This window comes from Micromonas pusilla (assembly GCF_000151265.4).
Source record: "Micromonas pusilla CCMP1545 genomic scaffold MICPUCscaffold_13, whole genome shotgun sequence".
NCBI lineage: Eukaryota > Viridiplantae > Chlorophyta > Mamiellophyceae > Mamiellales > Mamiellaceae > Micromonas > Micromonas pusilla.
The window spans coordinates 291,796-309,220 of NW_003315894.1; the positions used below are offsets into that span (position 1 = coordinate 291,796).

Below are 17,425 nucleotides of genomic sequence, written 5' to 3' on the forward strand. Positions count from 1 at the left end.
CGCGGGCGACGACGGCGGCGCGGGGAGGACGACGACGACCACCACCACCCCCGATCGCGGTGGCAGAGGAGGCGGCGGACCGATCGTGGACGACGCCGCGGCCGCGGCGTACGATAAGATCATCTCCGAGCAAGCGGAGGCGACGCGGCACCTCGCGGAGGTGCTCAAGAAGGATCTCAGGGACGTCGCGGTGTTGAAGCGCGAACGCGCGGCCATGGCGGAGCGCGAGCGGCAACGGTCGCCGATGCGACACGCGCACGACGGCGGCGGGGCGTACTTTGGAGGACAGAGGGGGTCGCGGGGCGGGGGGTACGGCGGCGCGGGCGGGAGCCGATCGCCGTTGTATTGACGACGGACGACGTACAAGGCCCTTTACGCTCCTTTTCTTTTCTATCACACGGAAGGAGCGTCGCGTCCAAGCCTTCGCTCATCGATCGTCACTCGTTCGCGCGTCGTCGCAACGCGAGTCGCAACTCCTCGCACGCCCCCCGCGCGTCCACCATCCTCTCCCCTCCCTTGAACAACCTCCCGAAGCACCCCGCCAAATACGGCGCCGCGACGTCCGTCAGCGCGTCGCACGCGCCGACGAACGCGGCTCTCTGCCCGCTCCCTCGAGTCAGCGTCTCTCGTCCCCTACCGCTCGCATCCGTCCTCGCCATCGCGTCCGCCGCGGCTCGAATCGCGTCGCGCGTCGCCTCCGCCGCGCGCGTCCGCAGCGACGGCGCCGCGCAGTGCCGCAGTTCGTTCAGCGCCGCGAGGACGCCGTTCGTGAACGCCGCGACGGGGACGTGCTCGAGGAGCGCGTACGGCGGCGCGGAGGAGGACGCGTCGCCGGCTGAGGCCGCGTCGCCGGCGTCGCGCGCGCCCGTGCCCGCGCCGACCGCCGCCGCCGCCGCCCACCGGTGCTGCTCCGTCACCTTTTCGAAATCGCCCACCGCGTCGTCTAGCCGCCGGCGGTATATCCCCATCGCCGCGTCCGAGAACATCGGCGGCAGCGACGCGCGGAAGTCCAACCCGACGCGCGCGAGAGACGCGCCGCAGTACGCGCAGTGTTCGTGCACGCTCGCGAGCGCGCCGCCTTCGTCGATCTTCGGAAGCGTTGATTCCAGCGCGCGAAGGTACGACGCGATTCGATGCGCGCTCCAGGAGTAGAGCAGCCCGCCGTCGCCGCCGCCGCCGCCGCCGCGCGATCGGCCACCGATCGAGAGTGAAGAAAAAGAAGAAGAAACGCCCGATCCCGTGCCGTTACCAACATGGTCGTCGGCGTCGTCGTCGTCCGCGAAGATGGCGCGGTACTGCATGACGACGTCGAAGCAGTGCACGCGGTGCGCGTCCGTCAACCGCTTGACGTACTCGTACGGCGACCCACTCGTCTCGAGCTCGTCCACCGCGTCCGCGATGTGCGCCTCCCTCGCGCGCAGAAACACGTCGCGCAGCTCGTCCTCTTCGTACGCGCACATGCGGCGCAGGTACCCGACGACGCGGAGACACTCCGGGAGCTGCGCGGCGCCGCGGAGGCGATCGACGAGTTTCGCGCGCATCGCGGAAGACGCCTCCGCGGCGTTCTCCGCGAGCGTCTTCACGACCGCGACGACGTCCGCGTGCGCGCTCGCGAGCTTGCGAACGAAGTTTTCGAGGTCGAGCGCCTCGTCGTAGTTGCCGTGCCGCGCGCACGCGTCCTGCAGCGTCGGCGCTTCGAGCACGTCGAGTAAAGCGCTCTGATGATTCGCGGTCGCGCGGACGAGCGCGCGACTGCGCGCGATGGACTCTGCCTCGGCCGCGAACGCCTCGCACCCCGCGCGGAGCGTCGGCAGCGCGTCGCGCATCGCGTCCAGGCGGTCGCCGATCGCGCGTATTTCACCGCGGACCGTCGCGTAGCAGTCCGCGGACGCGACGAACGCGCGGTACTCCTCGCACGCGACGCGTCGCTCGCTCTCGGTCGCGCGCGACGCGTCGGCGTCGAGCTTTTCCGGCTCCGCGTCGAGGCGCTCGAGGGAGTACGAGAGGAGATCGGACAGGTACGCGTCGTCCATCATGTCCGGCGCGGCCATGAGCGCGGACGTCGCGGACGTCGCGGCCGTCGCCGTCGCGGCCGCGCTCATGGTATGGTCGCCGCCGGGGGTGCGGGGGGGGGGGGGCGACGAGATTTGACCGATGCGGCCGGACGGGCGGGGGCTCGCGCGCGACTTCAGCTCGGCCGGATTTCGAATCGCGCGGTCGGCTGAGGTGGCGGGTCGATCGATCGATAACGCCGCGTCTCGTCGTCGCCGTCTGTCGCGCCGCGCGACGCGCCACTTCACGCGCGCGCGAGAGCGTCGACGCGGCATCCCCGCCGGTCGCGAGGCGTCGGAGCGTCGCGTCGCGTCGCGTCGCGTCGCGTCGCGGGCGGCGCGCGGCGACTCGCGGCGTCGATCTTCCCGGATCAAAAAAGGGGGTGCGAACTCAAGTTCGTAGTTGGCACGCGGAGCGCGCGGTGACATCACGATGGGGTCTCGCGCGTCGGCGACGCCGCTGGGGGCTCCCTCGCGCTTCGCGCCGCCATCGCGCGGCGCGTCGTCGTCGCCTCGACGCGCGCGCGTCGTCGCGGCGCCGCGGCCGCGACGCCGCGCGGTCGTCGACGCGGCCGCCGCGCGCGGGCCCGGGGTCTCGGTGCGTCCCCGCCCGTTCGTCCTCGTCCTCGACCTCTCCGTCGTCGCTCGCTCGTTCAAACCTTCGACGCTCGCGCGTTCCCTCCCCCGACGCGCGCGACGCCCCCGTCCCCCTTCTGATCCTCCTCCTCCATCTCCTCATCCTCCTCCTCAGCCGCTGTCCGGGGACGACCTCCCGAACGACGACGCGCGCGTCTGTCCGTTCGAGGACTACGACGAGGTCGTCACGACGATGTGGCTGCCCACGCGAGACATGGGCCTCGGCGACGCCGGCACCGACGTCGGCATGCTCCAGGAAGCGTTCGGGCTGCCGTCCACGGGGGTGTACGACCAGCGCACGTCGAAGAAGGTGGCCAGATGGCAGGAAGCGAACGGGCTCCCGAGGAGCGGGTACTTTGGAGCCGCGAGCAGAGAGACGTTCGCGAGGAGCGCGCAGGTGCAGGCTCGGCAGTCGACGTCCGCGGAGGAGGCGCGAGAGCGCGAGCGCGAGCGCGCGCGGCGGGAGCGGGACGACGCGGAACAACGCGCACTTCCGCCGCGCCCGAGCGCGAGGGATCTGTACCGCGAGGCGTCGGGGGGATACGGCGGCGCGGGCGCGGGCGCGGGGTACTACGCGTCGGCGGCGCCGGCGCCGAAGCTTCCGTCGTCGTCGGGCGACAACGCCGTCGCGCTCGCGCTCGGCGCTCTGGTCGCCGTCGCGGGCGTCAGGGCCGCGCGCGCGAACGCGAACAACGCGAACGAGAGGAAGACGTCGCGGCCGAGCGCGCTGCTGGGCAACCCGCCCGCGCGCGGAGGGAAGCGGGACGACGGATACGGCGGATACGGCGGCTCCGGCTTCGGAGGCGGCTTCGGAGGCGGCTTCGCCCAAGCGCGGTCGTTCGCCGCGGACTCTTTCACGGAAGGGACGTCCACGCTCGAGCGCGTCGCGCGCCGCGCGGGGCAGACCGCGCACGACGCCGCGGAGAGGGCGACAGGGAAGATGACGCAGACGGCGGAGGACGCGAAGCGCGCGGCGTTTGAAGCCGCGTATCACATCGGCGGCGGCGGCGGGATCGGCGGTTCCTTCGGCGGTTCCTCCAACATCGCGGCAGCAAACACGGAGGACCCGCCTCCGACGCCGACGCCGCCGCCGCCGCCCGCCGCCGCCGTCTCGGCCCCGCCCCCCGAGACGTCGAGGCTCTCCGTCCCGCCGCCGAGCCGCGGCGGCGGGTCCTTCGCGGAGAACGCGCGTCGGACGTTTGACGACGCGCGCCGCAACATCGCAACATCGAACGAGGACCTTGACGAACGACGCGCCGGGTTCGCGAGCGGGATCCCGAGGGCGAAGCCGAAGCCCGCGGACGCTGCCGCGCCCGCGGAGGTCTCGAGCGTGTTCTCGAGGGTGCAGCGCGGTCGCAAGACGGGCGGCGGCGCCGGCGGGGATCGAACCGGCGGCGCGGGCGGCGTTCGCGACGACGAAACCGACGTCGCGCGTCGCGAGGAAGCGGAGGCGGAGGTTGAGCGCCGACGCGAAGCCCGCGCGGTCGAGCAGGCGGAGCGCGTGCGGGTGCTGAGAGAACAAGAAGAGGCGCGCGTCGCGAAGCTCGAGCTGCGTCGCGAGAAGGAGCGACTCTTGCGCGAGGCGAGCGCGGAGGAGGCGGCGGCGGAGGAGGCGGCGCGCGCGTTGCGAGCGCGAGCGGATGGATTACGTCTGCGCGAGGAGCAACGCGCGCGCGACGCGGCGGCGCGCGAAGAAGCCGCGCGCGCGGCTGCGGCGCGGAAGAGCGAAGATGAGGAGGCGAACGCGCTGAGGGAGCGCGCGGAGGCGGCGCTGGCGAAGACGCGGATGGAGGACGTCCGCGGCGCGGCGCCTGAGGTCGAAGAAGAACCCGAGCCGGAGCCCGAGCCCGAGCCCGAGCCCGAGCCTGAACCGGAGCTCGAACCTGAACCGGAGCTCGAACCTGAACCCGAGCCCGAGCCCGAGCCCGAGCCCGAGCCCGAGCCCACCGCGGCGTCCGCGGACCCCGCGATGGAAGAGCTCGCGCGTCTGCGCGCGATCCCCGAGAAGAAGCTCACGTTCGAAGAGCGCGTGTCGCTCGCGAGGATGGAAGCCGCGATGACGCCGACGTTTACGTTTTACGACGACGAGAAGGGCGACGCGGCGGAGGCGGAGGCGGAGGCGGAGGAAGAAGAAGAACGACAGCACGTCGATGAGGCGTCCACGCCCGAGGAGGCCGAGCCCGAGCCCGTCGTGGATCTGTTTGGCGAAGAGATGACGCCGCCGCCCGAGCCTGAGCCCGAGCCCGACGCCTTCGACGGGTCTGATAACGTCCCCACGCTCGGCGGCGTGCGAAAGACGCGCGCGGAGGCGGAGATCGAGCCCGAGCCCGAGCCCGACGCCGCCGCATCACTCGGGGAATCCCTCGCGGCGCAGCGCGCGGCGGCCGCGGCGTTCGAAGCCCAGCTCGAGGCGATGGCCGCCGCCGCGGACGACGACGACGACGATTCCGATTCCGATTCCGATCGCCGCGCGAGAGAAGAGGCGGAAGCGGAAGAGAGGCGCGCCGCGGCGAGAGAAGAAGCGGAAGCGGAAGAGAGGCGCGCCGCGGCGAGAGCGGATGCGGAGGCTGAAGAGAGGCGCGCCGCGGCGCGCGCGGAGGAAGACGCGCGCGCGGCGGAGGCGAAGCGGCGGTGGGAGGAGCAAGAGCGCGCGTTCGAGAAGGAGAAAGCCGAAGCCGCGGAAGCCGCCGCGCGATTGAAAGCCGCCGCCGCGAAGGCCAAGGCGGAGGCGGAGGACTTTTACGAACGCGTCGCGCGCGCGAAAGCGGAGGCGGACGCGATCATGGCGTCGATGGACGACGACGACGAGCTCGACGACGCGTCTCGCGACATGCAGTTCGACGAGGACGGGTCCGAGGCCGTCAGGGCGGAGTCGTGGCCGGAGTACGCGCCGACGGCGTTCGAGCCCGAGCCGGAGCCCGAGCCCGAGCCCGAGCCCGAGCCCGAACCCGAGCCCGAGCCCGTGCCGGAACCCGAACCGGAACCTGAACCTGAACCGGAACGAGATCAGGAACCACCGGCGACGACGGTCGCTTCGTCGCGCCCAGAGCTCATCGAGGCCCCCGGTCCCGCGCGTCCGCCGATGGCGCGGCGGATCGCCGCCGCGGAGGCTCTGGCGGATAAGGCCATGGAGGACGCGCGCGCGGAAGCCGAGGCGGAGGAGGCGGCGATGCGCGAGATGGTCGAGGCGCGAGCGAAGGAAGCCGCGGAGGCGGCGGCGGCAGCGGCGGCCGCGGCGGAGAGAGCCGAAGCCGCGGAAGCCGCGAAAGCCGCCGCCGACGCCGCCGCGGCCGACGCGAAGGGGGAGGAAGATACCGAAACCGCGGAGGAGGAAACCCCCTCGCCGCCGAAACCGAAACCGAAGAAGAAGGGACGTTTCGCCGCGATGAGCGACGGCGACGTCGTCGAGAGCGACTACGCCGCGGCGCAGAGAGGCGAAGGGTGGGTCAAGCCGAAGCCGCGCCAAGAGGACGCGCCGTCTGCCGACGCGGACGCGGACGCGGACGCGGACGCGGTGCGAGCGAACGCCGAAGCGAAAGCGAAGGCTGAAGCCGAAGCCGCCGAGGCCGAGGCGGAGGCGAGCGCGAGGGCGGAGGCGGAGGCGGCGGCTGCGGCGGAAGAAGCCAGGGCGAGGGCCGAGGCCGAAGAAGCCGAACGCAGGGCCCGCGAGGAGGAGGAGGCCGTGGCCAGGGCCGAGGCCGAAGAGGCCGAACGCAAGGCTCGCGAGGAGGCTGAAGAGGCCGAACGTAAGGCTCGCGAGGAGGCTGAAGAAGCAGAACGCAAGGCTCGCGAGGAGGCTGAAGCCGACGCGAAACGCGCGGCGGTCGAAGCGGAAGCGCGAGCGAAGGCGGAGGCCCAAGCCAAGGCGAGAGCGGCGGCGGAGGCGGCCGAGGCGGAGGCGGCGGCCAAGGCGAAAGCCGAAGAGGAAAAAGCCGCGGCGGAGGCGGAAGCAGCCGCCGCCGTCGCCGCCGCCGCTAAAGCTCTCGTCTCCGACGCGATCGACGCCGTCGTCGAGAGAGCAGAAGCCGCGGCCGAGGCGGAGGAGAAGGAAGAGCGCGCGAAGGCGGGCGCGGACGTGGACGCGGACGAGGACGCGGACGAGGAAGAGGAAGAGAAGGCGCGCGCCGACGCGGCGGCGGCGGCGGCGAGCGAGTGGCCCGGGACACCGATCGCGTCGCCGTGGCCCGGAAAGATGGACTGGCCCGCGCGCAGCGCGTGGCCGTCCTACCTCGAGACCCCCGAGCCCGATCCCGCGTTTTATTTCGACGACGACGACTACGAGATCAAGGACGAGAACGCGGACGTGAACGCCGCGACGGAGGCTTTGCTCAACGCGAAGGACTCCGCGGAGGAGGAGGAGGAGGACGAAGAAGAAGAAGAAAATTTCGCGGCGAAGGAATTCGTCGAGGAAAGCCTCGGCTCCGGCTCCGGCTCCGGGTCGTTCGACGAGCCGTCGTCGTTCGACGAGGAGGACGCCGACACCGAGGAAGAGAGGCGCGAAGACCTCGCCGCGCGCGCGGAGGAGTTCCTGGACGAGATGGACGCGGAGCTGGACGCGGACGCGGAGGATGACGACTTTGAAATCAGCCAAGGCGACCACGAGCTCTGGACGCTCACCGCGGACGAACACGAACTTCGAACGCCGGCGCCCATCGACGCGTACGAGCGATTCGCGGAGGAGCTCAACTTCGCGCGGAGAGTCGCGAAAGCGTCCGCGAAGACGTCGGAGTACAACTCTCGCGACGACTGCGACCCGATCGACGGGAGCTGCGACGAGGAGGACGACCGCACGCGGAAAGAGGCGAGGGGCATCCAACGGGAAAACAAGTTCCGAGAACGCGTGCGCGGCGCGTTGAGATCCGCGGAGGAGCGTCACATGGACACCGCAACGTCCTCGGGCGACGGCGACGGCGACGGCGACGCGGTCGAGACGACGAGGGACCCGAGGATGGACATCGCGTCGAACTGGACGCCGGAGGAGAAGGTGAAGGATCCGCGCGGCGTCGTCGGCAGCTCCGGGTTCGATCCGTACCTTCCGCCGAGCAAGTGGAAGTCACCGCCGCCGCCGCCGCCGCCGCCGCCGTCTTCGCCGAGAGCGGGCGGGAAGGAGCCCGTTCCGGAGGACGAGGAGAACGCGCGGCGGGCGTGGGACGCGGTGAACCGCGCGGCGGAAGAGCTGGAGCTGCCCTCCGCGGACGAGGACGACGAAGTCGAAGAAGAAGTCGAGCCGCCTCCTCCTCCTCCTCCTCCTCCCGCGCGGCCGACCGCGTGGGACCCGGACGCGACGAGGAGAAACATGCACCCGCCGCAGCGATCGCCGTACTTATCCGGCGGCGTCCCGCACGAGGACCCGCGGGTGATATGGAGCGACGACACCCCCCCCGCGCCGCCGTCCATCGTCCCGGAGGACGCCGCGGGGATCATCGACTACGCGACGTCGCCGGCGAGGGCGGAGGAGGCGAGGGCGAGGGAAGAGGCGGAGGCGGCTTCGGCTTCGGCGGCGGAGGAGGCGAGGGAAGAGGCGGAGGCGGACGGCGCGAGGGCGAGAGCGGAAGCGGAAGCCGCGGAAGCCGCGGAAGCCGCGGAAGCCGCGGAAGCCGCGGAAGCCGCGGAGGAGGACGACGACGGCGAGTCCGAGTTCGAAGACGACGACGACGAGGACGAGGAGCACGATCCGGACGCCGTGCCCCCCAAGGGCTCCGGGAACGCGCCGAAGAAGAAGAAGTTGACGAAGTGGGAGCGTCGTCGCGGGAAGAAGGAGGCGAAGAGGACGAACAAGTGGGCGAAGATGCGGGACGAGTAGGTACTAGCCTATTTAAGCCAACGCGTCCGAGGCCTCCGCCGCTCTCCGCCAAACAGAAACAGAAAGACGAAAACCTGACGAAAACTCGCGGCGTTTTTTTTCTGTTTCATCAACATTCAGATTCGTGAACGAGGCCGCGGGCTGCTCGCTCGTCCCGTCACACCGCGGCTCCACGATGATCGTCCGGTGGAGCCGGCGCCAACGCCGGCGCCCCCCGCGATGGCGCGCGCCGCGCGCGCTCCTCCTCCTCCTCCTCCTCCTCGTCGCGCTGCTCGCCGCGACGCCGACGCTCGTCGTCGCGCAGCTGTCGGGCCCGCCGACGTCCACGCCCGATCCCCCCCCGGCCGCGTCGCCCGCCCCCCCCGCGGGGGAAGACGGAACGTCAACCGGCGCGTCGCCCCCGGGCGGCGGCGGCGGCGACGGCGGCGCGACGGACGCCGGCCCGGACCCGTACGCGGGCATGGAGGGCTTCCCCGGATCCGTCTCCGACGTGACCGGCGCGCGGTACCAAGACCTCGTCGACGACGCGGCGCGCCGATCGAACGAGACCAACGGGACGACGTTCGCGGGCGCGAACAACCCGTACCTATGGCTGTACGGCGACAAGGTGGTGGAGGAGGAGCTCAACCCGAGGCTCATCTGCCGCGGCGGGTGCGTGGACCCGGAGGCGCTCGGCGTCCTCCTCGTGTGGTGCGCCGCGCCCGTGGATTACCTGTTTTGCAATCGCACGCTCGCGGGGCCGACGGAGACGTCGATCCTGAACATGGAGAGCGGCGCCATCGCCGCGTACATGAGTCTCGTGCGGCGCGTGCCGAAAGCGGGGGAGGAGTGCAAGACGATCCTGCGGAAGTGGATGTGCTACGAGTTCTTCAACCGGTGCAACACGGACGAGACGGAGTTTTTTCCCGTGTGTCAGGCGCGTTCTGTTACCACACTGGTTCCCATACGACCGCGTTCGCGTGGTGAACGCCGTTCCTTAAGGACGTTTGCCGGCGCGTCTCTCCGCCCACTCCTCGCTTTCAATCTCGAAAGACACGCCGCCCACCACGCCTTTCGACTCCACTTCTGACGCCTTTCAACGGAACGACCGTCGACGCTCAGACGACGTGCGAGGCGGCGAGGTACGCGTGCGGCAAACCGCAATTCATGGACTGCACACAAGAGGTGGAGGAGCTGGAAGGGCACTATCCCGAGGAGTGGAACGACGCGAACGGGAATTACATTCGGAATCCGAACAAGCCGGGGGGCGCGGAGGGGACGCCGGTGTTCGAGGCGGACGAGCTTCGGTGCACGGGCGCGAGCGGGCGACGGTGGGGGGTCGCGCCGGCGGAGGCGGCGCGCGTCGCCGTCGTCGCCGCGCTGTTCGCGCTCGTCACCGTCGCGAGTTGAGGTTAACGATAGATTGATTTATTATTCGTAGTAGGTAGTCCATTATCACGCCGTCGACGCGTTGATGCGATGCTAGTCTAGGGTTGCGTTCCGTTCGTTCGTCTCGTTCGTTCGTTCGCTCTCGATCGGCCGTCCGCGTCGCTTCCGCGGCGGCTCGACGTCTCTCGTCGCCGTCTCGTCGGCGCCCGACTCCCACGAGTACGTCGTCGCTCGCGCGGGGGGGTCCTTCTCCGCGCCGCGCGACGTCGCCCGCTTATCCGCGGCTTCCTTCGCTCTCGCCGCGGCGGCGGCGCGCTGCCGCTTGCTCCCGCGGTCGACGTCCGCCTCGAGAGGGGTCACCTTATCCGCCGCGTCGCCCATGAGCGGGCAGATGAGCGCGCCGACGGCGCACACGGTGGCGTGGTAGGCGTTTTTGAAATCCGCCGCTCGAACCTCCCACCCGCCCGTGCTCTGGTCTTGGGATCTCACGATGAACGCCACCGCAGCCTTGATTTCCGCGTTGTTGCTCTCCTTGTCGCCGAAACACCGAAGCGTCTGGACGAACTCGCCGCACAGGTGGACGTCTCGCATGACCTTCCACGTGTGCGTCAGGTGACGAAGTAAAAAATCTCGCTCGCGGCGCCACTGCTCCGGTTTCAACTTCCTCCGGCACCAATCCGTCGCGGTGAACACCTTGTGCGTGACGAAGTAACACTGCGCCTCGAATTCGGGCGATTCCCGCGCGTCGCGATCGCCGTAGTCCCACTCCTCCCTGGCGTTTATCTCTCCGTCGTCGCGTCGTTCGCAATGGCGCTTGACGTCCGTCGCGGTGTCGCCGCGAATCTCCGGCTCCACGCCGTTCCCTTCGAGGAAGAAAGAACATATGAGCGCGTTCGTGAGCTTCTTCCAGCACGCGTCGCCGCAATTGTTCTGATACGTCGCCGGATCGTTCAGGTCCAGCCCCAAGTACCACCGGCTGTCGAATCGCACGGCGTGGGATAAGATCTGCGACTTCAACGCGCCGTGTTCTATCCCCATTCGAGACAGCACGAAGCTCCCTTGGTTGAAAAATATGACGTCCTCGGAGGTCGCGCCCACGGGCATCTCGTGGTTGCACTGCAGCCAATGATCCGCGACCGCGCGAGCGGCTCTGGTGGAGAGCTCCTTCACCGGCCCGCCCGGCGCGGCGACGCTGAACGCGTGGAACACGCCGACGACGTCGCTGCCCCAGGCTCTGAAGAACGTCTCGCCGAGAAACGCCTCGCGGTAAATGTACGCGATGCCGGCGCACACGACGCGGTCGCGGTCGCTGAGGCGCAGCGTATCGAGCGCGGCGCGCGATCGCGCGGGGTCACCGTCGAGCATGGCTTCGTACGGGTCCGCGTTCACGGGCATGACGTACGCGTCTTCCGGGAGTCCGCCGCCGAAGAGGCCGTTGCCGTAGTACTTCGATTTCTTCGCGCCGCCGCCGTCGGCGGCGGCGGCGTCGGCGTCGCGGTTCGCGTCGTCGTCCTCGCAGCCGCCCATCGCGCGCCACGTCTTGAGGTCGAACTGGAACACGAACGCGTGGTTGTCGTCCGGGTTGTCGTCGAGCCGCGGCGTCGCCTCCGCGATGGACAGCTCGCACCCGGTCTTCAGTCGAGCGCCGGCGTCGTCCTCGCCCTCGTCCTCGTCGTCGTCCTCCCCCCCCTCCCCCTCCTCCTTCTCGTGGACGGGCGCGATCGCCGCGTTGCCGCCCGCGACGAGCGTCGCGACGTCGAGAAGTTTCTCCACGCTCTTCGAGAACGACGTCGCGTCGAAGAAGTGCTTCGCGAGATCCGCGGCGCCGTCCGTCTCTAGCGTCCTCGCGAGTCTCTCCAGCCGCTCGTTCGCCTCGCTTCGCGCGCCCCCGGGCTGACCCTCCGTCGCGTCCGCGGCGTTCTTCAACGTCGCCGGCCGCGACACGGGCGCGGTCGCGCCTTTCTTGTTCCTCGCGCGGCCGCGGTCGTGGTCGTTCGTCCGCCACCCGCCGCCGCCGCCGACCCTGCCGACTTTGCCTCCGGGACCTCTCTCCTCCGCGATTCGACGATCGACGCCGCCCGCGAAGGCCCCGCTCCCGACCATGGAGTTCCCGAGCGCGCGCAACCGCACGCCGCCGCCCAAGTGCGCGCCGATGTTCCAGAGCTTCGCGCCCATGGCGTCCCAGTCCACGTCTTCTCTCGCGTCTCCCAGGACGTCGCCGCCGCGTTGGGGGGCGTTTCCTGGAAATTTCGCCGCGACGTATCTCGCCACCATCCCCGCGGACACGACGCAGAGCGGGTCGAAAAACTTGCGCGTCTGGTACTCCAAGATCTCGGACAAGATCACGAACGCGTCCGCGTCGAAGAGCTGCAAACGTCGCATCTCGTGGTCGCCGCCTCTCGCCGCCGCCGCCGACGACGCCTCGTTTTGGAGGCGATTCCGTCGATCGATCATCTCTCGGAGCACCTCGTCCGCGCGCGCGAGGTGGACCGTTATCGCGTCGTCCGTCGCGCGTCGCGCGCGCTCGTCGTTGATCCTGTCCTTCTTTAACGCGCGCCTGAGGTCTTTGAGCTCGTTGAGCCACGCGCGCATGCCGCTCGCGGACGTGCGCGCTGGTTCCGTCGTCGTCGGACGGGGTGGTCTCGGAATTCCCTCCTCCTCTCGATTCTCGCCGTCGCCGTCGGCGTCGGCGTTCGCGTTCGCCGTCGCCGCGGGCGACGGCGTGTGCGGCGTCGGCGTCGGGACGGGATCGTCCGAGGACGACGACGCGTTCGCGTTCGCGCGCGCGCGCGCGTCGTGCCCCGACCGCTCGTCGTCGTCCCCGCTCGAATCGCAGTCAGATTCCGACGAAGCCGAGAATCGAACGTGCGTGCCCTTCGTCGGCATCGCGCGCGGGTTCCGCGCCGCCGCGGTCTTCGTCTCCCTCGGGTTCAGGGTCCGTCGCGGCTTCGACGGCGACCCGAGCGCGAGCGCGGCGAGGGAATCGTCCATGACGGACGAGACCTCCCGCGTGCGCCGGTGGTGCCGTGAATTAATGAAGTGACCCCAGACACCGCCCTGGGTTATCGGGGTCGCCGACCGCGCGACCGTGCCGTTGCACTCGGCACACAGCTGTGCGAACTTTTGTACCTTCGTACGAAAGTACTTTAAGTACAACGTACTGTACGCCGGATCGTATGAGATTTTGGTGAGGCGAGCACGCGTACGTACCAGGTACGTACACGACAAATAAAAACAGAATAAAAATGGACGACGAGAAGTTGAACGAACAAACCGCCCCGCCGCCGCGGTATCGCCTCGCGCCGCGCGCGGAGAGCGATGCGCGTCGACGTCGAGGACCCGGACGACCCCGACATGGAGGTCCCGTTCGACCCGGACGACACCCCGTCTCACGTCGGTCGCCTCGTCAAGGTCAGGCACAGCGCGTCCGAGCCGTGGTCGCACGCGGTCGTGTGCTTCGCGTTCACGGACTGGCATCTGGAGGACTACTACGGCGACGGCGTGATGCGACGCGTGGAGCGACCGAACGGGGGGTACCAGCTCCAGTGGGGGATGTTCGAGCGCGTCGAGCTCGCGAGGAAGCAGAAGCGCAAGCGATCGAAGGTGCGTCGCGCGATCGGTGGACCGAGGACGGGCGGTGTTCCACCCCCTTCTTCTCTTCCCTTCTTTTCTGCTTAGCCTGTATTTCGAACGAACGATCTCGCGCGCGCGATCGTCGATCGCGCCCCGCCGCGCTCACGCGTCCTCCCCCGCATCGCCCCGCATCGCATCGCAGTTCTCCTCGGACACGATCCCGTACAAGTTCGACGAGCTCATCGCGAAGGGTTTGCTGGAGTTCACGGACAAGGAGGACGATCCCGGGACGTTCGACCTCGAAAAGTGCTCCGACCCGTTGCCGAAAAAATTCCGCGAGAGCGTCGAGAGGGACGCGCGGCTCAGAGCCGAGGCTGCCGCCAAAGCGGCGGCGGCGAAGAAGGCGGCGGCGGCGGCGCGCCCGCCGGTGGTCGTCCCGAAGAAACCGCGGAGCGGCGGCGGCGGCGGCGGCGGCGGCGGCGCGGCGCGACGACCGCCCGCGGCGGCGGCGTCGAAGGCTTCGTCGAGGGCGGCGGCGGCGAAGTCGGCGACGACGAAGAAGAAGACCGCCGCCGCCCCCGCCGCGCCGCCGACGTACAGCGTCGAAGAGGAGCTCCTGCAGTCCGCGACCGCGTCCGGGTGGGACGACGACGACGAGAACCTCCCGCGGAAGAAGCGCGGCCGCCCGCGTCTCGAGGACGCGGCGGCGGCGATTCTTCTCGCGGCGTCGCGCGGCGACCTCGGGCTGCCCAAGCGACGGAAGCACAAGACGACGTCGCTTCAGAGGGTGTCGCTTCTGGAGGAGGGGAACGACGGAGGCGGCGGAGGCGGCGGCGCGCGGCCGACGCCGGCGGAGGCGGCGACGGCGGCGTCTCCTGGAGAACGCGAACGCCGCGCCACCGCGACGGCGGAGGCGATGCTCGGCAAGGAGCGCATGGATCAGCTCAAGAAAGCCGCCGCTTCGATCGCGAAACGGATCAAGGAGGGCGAGTGGGGGACCGACAAGGAGAAGGAGAAGACGGCCGACGGCGGCGCCCGCGGCACCGGCAACGGCGTCGCGCAGCAGCAACAGCAGCAGCAGCAGCGCGCGATCGCGCCGCCGCCGTCCGCGCCCGCGCCCTCCTCGCGAGCGGCGGCGCCGCCGACGAACGAAGAAGAAGAAGAACCCGAACCCGCTCACCGGCGGCGAATCTCCGGCGGCGGCGGAAGCAGCGAAGAGACGGAGACCACCGCGGTCGGGCACGGTCACGCATCGGTCGGGGCTCGGTCGACGCCCTCGAACCCGCCCACGGCGGCGGCGTCGTTCGCGGAGCCGCCCATCTCGGACGTCTTCGTCGGGGGTCGGCCGACGTCGTGGATCCTTCGGTTGCTCGCGTCGCACATGACGCGCGACACGCTGACGCGGCAGCGGTTCGCCGTGTGCCTCGCCGCGCTCGAGGAGAAAAACTACGACTTCGCGGAGCGCGTCGTGCACGACCTATCGGAGGGCGCGAAGGACGCGTGGAGCTACCGCATCTTGGAGTACTGCTACAAGATGACAGGCCGATCGGAGGCGGCTTCGCTGATGGGCAAACACGCGGAGGAGCAGGAAGAGGTGCGTTCTATACACTGGTTCCCATACGACCGCGTTGGCGTGGTGGACGCCGTTCCTTAAGGACTTTTGCCGCCGTCTCTCTACGCCCAACCCTCGCTTTCAATACCCGCCCTCGGCGCCTTTCAACTCCATCTGACGCCTTTCAACTCCACCCCGACAGGACGACCGCGTGAGCGCCGCGGGGGGTCCGGGCGCGGCGTCGCACGGGCGCGTCTCTGAGCACGGCGACTCGACCGGGCAAATCTTGGGCGGCGGTTCGGGCGGAACAGCGCAGAGCGGCGCGTACGGCCACGCGCGGCCGCTGCCGACGAAGGCGATCGGCGCGTCGTCGGACGCGTCCGGCGCGGTGGGCTTGGTGTTTCAGGCGCGTTCGTTCTCCTATTCACGCCGGGCCCCGTACGACCGCGTCGGCGTGGTGAACGCCGTTTCTTGAGGACTTTTGCCGCGAGCGTTTCTTGAGGACTTTTGCCGCGAGCGCATCTCTCCTCCCAGGGTCCCTCGGTTTCAATCCCGAAAGACACACCGCGACGCCATCCTTTCGACTTCAACTGACGCCTTTCAACTCCACCCCGACGTCGCTTTGAATGTTGGAACGACGCTCAGCTCGTCATGGCCATGGCGGGCGACGCCGGGAACTGGACCGCCGCGCGGCAGACCGCGGCGAGGCACGCGGCGAGGTATCCCACGGAGTCGCTGCTGCTCATGGTCCACGGCGGGATCTTGTGGCGGCAGGGGCACCTCAAGGCGGCGGTGGCGCCGCTCACCGACGCGATGGCGCACGACGAGAACGAATGTCGCGCCGCGCCGTGGCTGTTCGAGGTGTTTCTAAGGCTGGACATGAAAGAGGAGGCGCAGTGGGTGTGGGACAAGTGCTGCGAGGTGAACCAGGGGCTGACGGTGTCGCTGAAGAACATCGCGGCGTCGGTGACGCGCGCGCAGAAACTCCACGCGCAGCGGCGGCGGTGATTGATGAAGGGTACCGTACCGTACGACGACCTGCGGACGACGCGAACGAGACGCGGGAACGGAGACGACCTGACGGCGGACGAGCTTTTCGTTTGAACGACTGACTACCATTTGATTTGTAAGACGACCGACCGACGACGAACGCAGAGCTAACCTCGCGCGCTGTCGCCGCCGTCCGTCGCGTCGCGTCGCGCGACGGCGACGCGACGCGCTTCACCCCCCCAAGTACTCGTACGCGTACCGCCGTTCCTCTTCGCCGCCTCTGTGTCCGAAGATCAGACTCAACGCCGTCATCGCCGCGCACAACAACCCGACCGTGACCCTCATCCCCGCGGCGACGCACGTCACGTCCGGCCGGTTCGGCGCCACCCTCCCCGTGAACACCGCCTTATCGCACGCCGCGATCGACTTCTCCATGTCCCCGATGCAGGCCTGGTGCGACGCGACGCAGTAGTCGAAGCACAGCGGCAACTCGATGAACGTACCCGGGTTGTCCAGGTCCTCCTCGCACTGCGGGAAGCCGAGGTAGCAGAAGTACGACGCGAACGCGGCGACGCACTTCGGAGACGCCAGCGATGGGAACTCCAACATCTGCAGCGCGATGCGCTTATCGTGCGCGAGCGCGAGCTCCTCGTCGTACTGTATCGGCGAGATGACGCGCATGCAAATGCGAACGTCGGGGTGGAGTTGAAAGGCGTCAGATGGAGTTGAAAGGCAACGCGGGCGGGGATTGAAAGCGAGGTGTGGGCGGAGAGATGCGCCGGGCAAAGTCCTTAAGGATCGGCGTCCTCCTCGCGAACGGGGTCGTATGGGGACCAGTGTATAGAACGCGCCTGTATCGGCGAGATGACGCGCATGCACGCGTCGTACTCGACGTCGCCGCAGAACTCGAGCTCGCCAGCCTCGATCGGGATGCAGCGCGCGGTGCGGACGATCGCGTCGTTCTCCCCGCGCTGCTCTCCGTCCTCGATCTCGCCCGGGAGCGAGGAGCACTGCTGGTACGGGTACGGGCCCTCGCGGCCGAAGTCCTGGTCGTAGGATGAGATCTCCGTGTCCGGATTGAAGCCCTGGTCGCCGTCCACCGCCTGCGCGTCCACCGCGACGCCGCCGCGACGCCGCGCGAGCTCATCGAGGAGGAAGACGAGGAGGAGCAGGGTGATGCGGGGGGCGAGGCGTTTGGGGCGGGTCCCGGCGCCCCGACCCCCGCCGCCCTCGCCGACGCGCAGCATCCGGTGTGCCTCGAGGCGCTCGCCCCGCGCCCTCTTCCCTCCAGTCGCAAAAGAGCCACCGCTTTCCCGCGCTCATTTTCCGGCGATATTATTCCGTAAGAAAAAAGTTCATCGGTCAGTTGAAAGGGGACGCGATCAAATGTTGAAACCGAGCGGTGGGTGAAAAACGATCCTGAGGCGATGAGACGGAAAAATCCGAGCGCGA

At 69.5% G+C, this 17,425-nt stretch overlaps 5 protein-coding genes across 5 annotated transcripts; 3 read left to right on the forward strand and 2 right to left on the reverse strand.

Moving 5' to 3' along the window:
• Window positions 1-2,484: 2,484 nt before the first annotated feature.
• On the forward strand, window positions 2,485-9,559 carry MICPUCDRAFT_42435 (uncharacterized protein; the record flags this gene model as incomplete). Its single annotated transcript, XM_003062759.1, has 3 exons — window positions 2,485-2,649; window positions 2,803-8,486; window positions 8,611-9,559. The coding sequence occupies 3 exons, from the start codon at window positions 2,485-2,487 to the stop codon at window positions 9,557-9,559; spliced, it is 6,798 nt and encodes a 2,265-aa protein (XP_003062805.1).
• Window positions 9,560-9,951: 392 nt separating this feature from the next.
• Window positions 9,952-12,849, reverse strand: MICPUCDRAFT_42436 (uncharacterized protein; the record flags this gene model as incomplete). The annotated part of the gene is made up of 1 exon (XM_003062969.1): window positions 9,952-12,849. One exon carries the CDS (start codon window positions 12,847-12,849, stop codon window positions 9,952-9,954), a length of 2,898 nt encoding a protein of 965 aa, XP_003063015.1.
• Window positions 12,850-13,151: 302 nt separating this feature from the next.
• Window positions 13,152-15,458, forward strand: MICPUCDRAFT_48666 (uncharacterized protein; the record flags this gene model as incomplete). The annotated part of the gene is made up of 3 exons (XM_003062760.1): window positions 13,152-13,461; window positions 13,634-15,025; window positions 15,186-15,458. Exons 1-3 carry the CDS (start codon window positions 13,177-13,179, stop codon window positions 15,456-15,458), a joined length of 1,950 nt encoding a protein of 649 aa, XP_003062806.1. The 5' UTR covers window positions 13,152-13,176.
• A 176-nt stretch (window positions 15,459-15,634) lies between these two features.
• On the forward strand, window positions 15,635-15,991 carry MICPUCDRAFT_52594 (uncharacterized protein; the record flags this gene model as incomplete). The annotated part of the gene is made up of 1 exon (XM_003062761.1): window positions 15,635-15,991. The coding sequence occupies one exon, from the start codon at window positions 15,635-15,637 to the stop codon at window positions 15,989-15,991; it is 357 nt and encodes a 118-aa protein (XP_003062807.1).
• Window positions 15,992-16,196: 205 nt separating this feature from the next.
• On the reverse strand, window positions 16,197-17,220 carry MICPUCDRAFT_66788 (uncharacterized protein; the record flags this gene model as incomplete). Its single annotated transcript, XM_003062970.1, is given in 3 exon segments — window positions 16,197-16,203; window positions 16,205-16,630; window positions 16,825-17,220. 2 exon segments carry the CDS (start codon window positions 17,218-17,220, stop codon window positions 16,205-16,207), a joined length of 822 nt encoding a protein of 273 aa, XP_003063016.1. The 3' UTR covers window positions 16,197-16,203.
• Between the last annotated feature and the right edge of the window lie 205 nt (window positions 17,221-17,425).